General features: G+C 70.3%; 1 protein-coding gene across 1 annotated transcript; it reads right to left on the bottom strand.

Annotated features, from left to right (window-relative positions):
• Positions 1-233: 233 nt before the first annotated feature.
• HIC1 (HIC ZBTB transcriptional repressor 1) lies at positions 234-3,238 on the bottom strand. Its single transcript, XM_061470059.1, is given in 3 exon segments — positions 234-1,531; positions 1,534-2,268; positions 3,042-3,238. Coding segments are annotated over 3 exon segments (1,995 nt in total). The 5' UTR covers positions 3,094-3,238; the 3' UTR covers positions 234-323.
• Between the last annotated feature and the right edge of the window lie 2,093 nt (positions 3,239-5,331).

Below are 5,331 nucleotides of genomic sequence, written 5' to 3'. Positions count from 1 at the left end.
GCAGCCGCCACCAGCGTCCCCCCCCTTCGCCCGGGGTGGCCCTGAGGTAAGGAGCGGGCTCATGTCCTCCGCAGCCCCTGCTTCGCTCCCAAGGGGGGAGCCGCACCACGAGGTCAGTCCCTGAATTCCCGGCTTCTCCCGTGGCGGAACGCGGCTCCCATGGGACCCTCCGCTTCGAGCCAGTTCTCCGGGAGCCATCGGCAGCGCCGGGGCGGGGGGGGGAACCGGGGGACGAGCATCCATCGCCTCCCTCCCGTCCCCATCTCCACGCGGGGCAGCGAGGGGACCCCAGGGGCCCTCCTCACCCCCCGGCCGCGCCGGCGCTAGGGCGGCGAGTAGCGCTCTATGGTCCGGGCAGCCTCGGCGTGGAGGTGCGGAGCCTGCACCAGCACCTCGGCCGCCTTGTCCTGGCTCAGCCCCAGGTGCTCCGCTGTGAACTTGGCCAAGGGGTAGAGGCTCTCCATGGCCTTGGGGTCGCTGAGGAAGTGCGAGGTGTGGGAGAGGAGCTCGGCCGCCTTCTCCTGCTTGAGCCCCAGCTGGTCGGCGGTGAGGCGAGCCATGGCGTAGACGCTGTCGGGGAAGTCCAGCTTGGCTTTGCCGTCGGGGCCGGCCGCGTGCATCTTCATGTGGCTGATGAGGTTGCGCTGCTGCGCGAACTTCCCGCCGCACACCTGGCACTCGTAGGGCTTCTCCCCCGAGTGGATGCGCATGTGCTCGGTGAGCCGGTACTGCCGCGTGAAGCGCATGCCGCAGGCGTCGCAGGCGAAGGGCTTGAGGCCGAGGTGGCTGCGCATGTGGCGGGTCATGGTGCCGCGCTGCGTGAACTTCTTGCCGCAGATGGTGCAGGGGTAGGGGCGCGTCAGCCAGTGCGTCTTCTCGTGCTGCCGCAGCGTGGCGGGGTCCTTGTAGGACTTGTCGCAGGACGAGCAGCGGTAAGGGCGCAGGATGTCCCCCAGCCCCGGGCCGCCCTTGTCCAGGAAGGGCACGGCCTGCTCGGCCGCTGCCTTGTGGTACAGCTCCTCTTCGTTGTGGGCCTCCACGTGCGCGTTGAGCTGCTCGGAGCTGGGGAAGCCCTTGCCGCAGGGGATGCAGACGTACAGGTTGTCGCCCAGGCTCTCCGGCTCGTAGCCCAGGTGGTTGCAGTAGCGGTCCAGCGCGTCCCCGGGCGAGGGGCCCTCGCAGCTGCCCGTCTCCTCGCTCGTGCTGTTGTCAGGCTCCAGGTCGTTGCTCTCCACGCTGGGGTAACGAGGCTGCGGCGCCGCGGGCGGCGACTCGGCCTTTTCCTCCCGCTCCAGCTCCTTCTCCGCCTCCCCTTCGTCCAAGTAAGGGCCGAGGGGCTCGTGCTTCATCCAGCGGTACATCAGCTCGCGCCCGTCGGCGCGCGGCAGCGGGGGCTCGGCGCAGGGCGGCGTGCTGCGGAACGGGTCCGGCACGTGCGGGTGCCCCCCGGGCTCCCCCCCCGGCGGGGAGTCCTTGTAGGCAGCGGCGTGGCCGCCCAGGAGGCCGGCGCTGACGGGGGGGCTGTCGTGCCGGGGGGCAGCGAGGGCTCGCGGGGCTCTGCGGGCAGCAGGCGGTCGGTGGGCAGGAGCTGGGCGGAGGGGCCGGTGGGGCTCTTCTTGGAGAGGTCGAGGCCGCAGGGTGGGGAGCAGTGGCGCTCGGGGGGGCACAGCCCGTGGGGGTGCAGCGGGGTGCCCTGGGCGGCCGAGGCGTAGAGCTCCCCGCACTGCGTGTTGAGCGGCGCCGACGGCTCCACGGGCGGCAGGTCCACGGGCCGCGGCGTGCCCGAGTAGCAGGCCTGGATGACCGGCGTGGCGGCGCGCAGCCCCCGGCCCAGCTTGTAGGGCGCGTAACCCCCGCGTAGGTGGCAATACTTGCCGCTGCGCTTCAGCTTCTTCTTGCACAGGGCCACCAAGCCGGGGATCTGGAGGTAGCTGGCGGCGGCCAGCACGGCGCCCAGGCTCTGCTCGCCGCCCGGCTCGCACTCGGCCAAGCGGCCGGTGTAGATGAAGTCGAGGATGAGGCGGAAGATGCCGGGGCTCACCATCTCGTGGTCCAGGTTGAGCAGGTTGTCGTGCACCACCAGCGACTTGAGGTAGGCGCTGCTGGCCGCCAGGATGTTCTTGTGCGCGCGGAAGAGCGCGTTCTGCACCACGATGATCACGTCGCACAGGAAGCCTTTGGTGCGCTGCGTGTTCAGCTGCAGCAGCAGCTGCCGCGAGTGGCTCGGCACCTCCATGGCGTCCAGCATCCCGCTCCGCACCCGCCGCCCTGCAACACACCGCCCCGTCCGTCAGCGCCGGCACGGACCTGGAGTCGGGGAAGGGGGGGGGTGTGTGGGGGGTGTTTGACCCACACGTCGGGGGGCTCAACCCATGTGTGTGTGTGTGTGCATGGGCAGCTGGAAGGGGAGGGCCGAGGGCTCAGCGCCGCACGCTGCTGCGCCCGGGCCGCTCTGTGCGGCCGCTCGGCCGGTGCCACCGCTTATATGGGGGCTCGATTCGGAACGAACCGGGGGGGGGGGACGGGACGGGACGGGAACGGGAGGGGGGGTGAGAACCCCCGGAGGCTCTCGGAGAAAGTGACATCACCCGCGGCCGCCGCCAGCGCCGCGCCCCGGCCCCGCCAGCGCCCGGCACCCCCGCGACCACCTGCGGACCGCGCCGACCGCTGCCCCTCCGCCCGCCCCCCGGGGGCCGCCGCCCGCCGTTACCTGCGCAGCGCCGCTGCCCCGCGGTCCTCCCCGCCGCGCCTCCCGCCTCTTATGCGCCCCGGTCCCGGGAGGCGGCCGGTGGTGCCCCCCCCCCCCACCGGAGCCCCCCGCCCCCGTTTCCTCTCCCGTCCACACACACACACACACACACACACACACCCCCCCGCCCTCCGTTCACCTCGGGACCTCCCCTCCCCGCCTCCGGTCCGGTGCCGGGCCCCAGGTGGGCAAAGCCAAGCGCCGGCGGAGCTGCGCTTTGGGGTGTTTCTGTGTCTTTAATGGCTCGCTTGGTGCCCCCCCCCGCCTCCTTCCCCGTCCCTTTCCCCTTTACCTGGGCGCCCGGTGGCCTCCGCCAACCAGCCGAGGTCTCGGTGAACTCTCATGGCTCAGCCCCGGGGGGGCCGCCGCCGGTTGCTGTTCCCCTCCACCCTCCTCCTCTTCTGCTGCTGCTGTTCCTCCATACCCCGCGCTCCCGGCCGGTCCTGCGGAACGGGAGGAGGAGGAGGAAGAGGAGGAGGCGGCGGTGGAAGAAGCAGCAGCGGTTCCTCGGGGTTCCCGACGCCGCCAGCTCGGAGGTGAAACCCGGGCTGCGAACTCCCCCTGACCCCGGCCTGAACTCCGAGCAGCGCCGCTGGCTGTTAAAGGGACGGCGGGAGGTTTTCCTCCTCCCATCCCCGGGCGGGGCACCGACAAGCCGGGCCCCCCCTTCCCTCCCTCCCCATCCCGGTCTCCTCCTCCTTCTCCGGACCCGTTTCCCCCTCCACACACAAACCCCTTCCAATCCCGGCCTCTTCCCACCCCGACCCCGCCGCCCCCTCGGGGGTCTCCATCCCTTGGACATCGGCCTTTGCCCGCAGCCACCGAGCTCCCGCCCCGCCGGGGCTCCCCGGGGGCTCCCGGCCCCACTCGGTGGCTCCGGGTAAATGCTCTCGTGTGTCCCGTCCCCCCCCTCACCACCATCCCGCGCCGTCGGTGCCGCTCGCACGGCGCCATCTAGCGGCTCCGGTGCGCTCCGCCGCCGCCCGTTACCGGAGGCGGCTCCTCCCTGCGCAGGTGCGCGGTGGGACCCGACGGGACGGGCGGTGGGGAAGGGTCCTGCGAGGGTCCGGCTGCTGCGTTCGATGCAGGGAGCTTGGTGCCGACCCATGGTTGGGGGGGGGGAGCACCCATTGGGTGCTGAGGGGGAAACCCCAATGGGTGCAAGCGATGTAGGGAAGGGGTTTTTAGGGTTGGGGGGGGGGGAGCAGCCGGCCCTAAGCCGCTGCTGGTGGAGGAAGGCACAAAGCGGGGCGGGGGGGGGGGCTCAGCGCTGGCGCCCAGATGTGCGGTGGCGGCTCAGGGTGGGCCGGGGGCTTGCGGTGGTTTGGGATGGGAAGGAGGAGGAGAAGGGGTGTGGGGGGGGGACGACACCAGGTTTCCATCCCTTAAGAGGCTGCTGGGCCGGGGGGTGCAGCCTCGGGTCCCCCCCGTGGCGCGGGGGGAGCCGCGTGTCGCTGCTTCGAGCTTTCACTTCTCCTTTCTCACGGCCGCAGCCTCTTGCACAAGAGCAAAGCAGCGAGAAGGGCACCTCCGGGACGGGTGCTCACCATGGGGGGGGTCCCCGCTGGCACCCCCCGGCCTGAGCAGGGCGATGGGGGCAGCCCGGGTGCTGTGGGGGCTTCACCCCATGACCCTGGTCTTTCAGAGAGTGGGATCCCAGCCCCTGGGACAGGGTTTGGCTATCCCTGAATGAAGAGGACGGGTGCTGGCGTGGAGGTGATGGCAGCCGCATCCCTGCTCAGCATCCCTCATTTGGAACTCATCCTCACATTCCCATCGGGCCCAGCTCACTCTGGGACAGCACCCTATGGACCAGCACAGGCTCACACTGCCCGTGGGCACCACGCAGAAATCCCCCTCCCTGCTCCCCATCTTGGGCTCATGCCTACAGGAAGCATCGGGATCCTGGGAGCGGGACGTGGGCGACCCTCATTACAGAGCCGTGGTTTAATCCCAACTCCCCGGGCACTAATTTCCTCCCCTCCCTTTATCGCTTTCCCTGTTCCCCCCCCCCCCCCCTTCAATTAAGGGCTGGAAGTGTTTCAGGCTCTGGCAGCGAGCTCTGGACGTCGCTGTGAGCGATGGCTCCCGCGGGCTCCGTCCCGGTAATTTATGGGGCTGAGCTGCATAAATCACTGCAGCGAGCGGCTCCCAGACAGCTGCTCCCCCCCCCGGGGCCGGCCGGGACCCCCGCCTGCCCCAGCTACCTGCTGAGTGACGCCGAGCCCTTGGGGCAGCCACCAAGGTGTGTGTGGGAGAGGGGGGGGAATGGAAAACCCTTCACCTTTTCCACCCATTTTGGCAGCGATTCCCCCATCGCCGGCCTCTCCCAGCAGAGCAGGGGTGGATGGGTGCCCGCAGGGCATTGGGGCAGGTGGAGGCGGGGTGGAGCAATTGATATCCCCATTCCCATCATGCGGGGGAATCCCAAGTCCAAAAGCTGCTGGGGGTCCCCATGGATGAGGTTGGATGGGGCTTGGAGCAACCTGGTCTAGTGAAGGTGTCCCTGTGGCAGGGGGTTGGAGCCGGGTGAGCCCTACGGTCCCATTCCATGCCGGGATTCCTTGGTTCTACGACCTGCG

Source organism: Pezoporus flaviventris, unplaced genomic scaffold, assembly GCF_033815535.1.
Source record: "Pezoporus flaviventris isolate CSIRO_AGI_PZ_B2104156 unplaced genomic scaffold, CSIRO_AGI_Pfla_v1 ptg000063l, whole genome shotgun sequence".
NCBI classification, from domain to species: domain Eukaryota; kingdom Metazoa; phylum Chordata; class Aves; order Psittaciformes; family Psittacidae; genus Pezoporus; species Pezoporus flaviventris.
The sequence above is the reverse complement of the archived record's forward strand: the minus strand, read 5'-3'. Positions and strand labels throughout refer to the sequence as shown.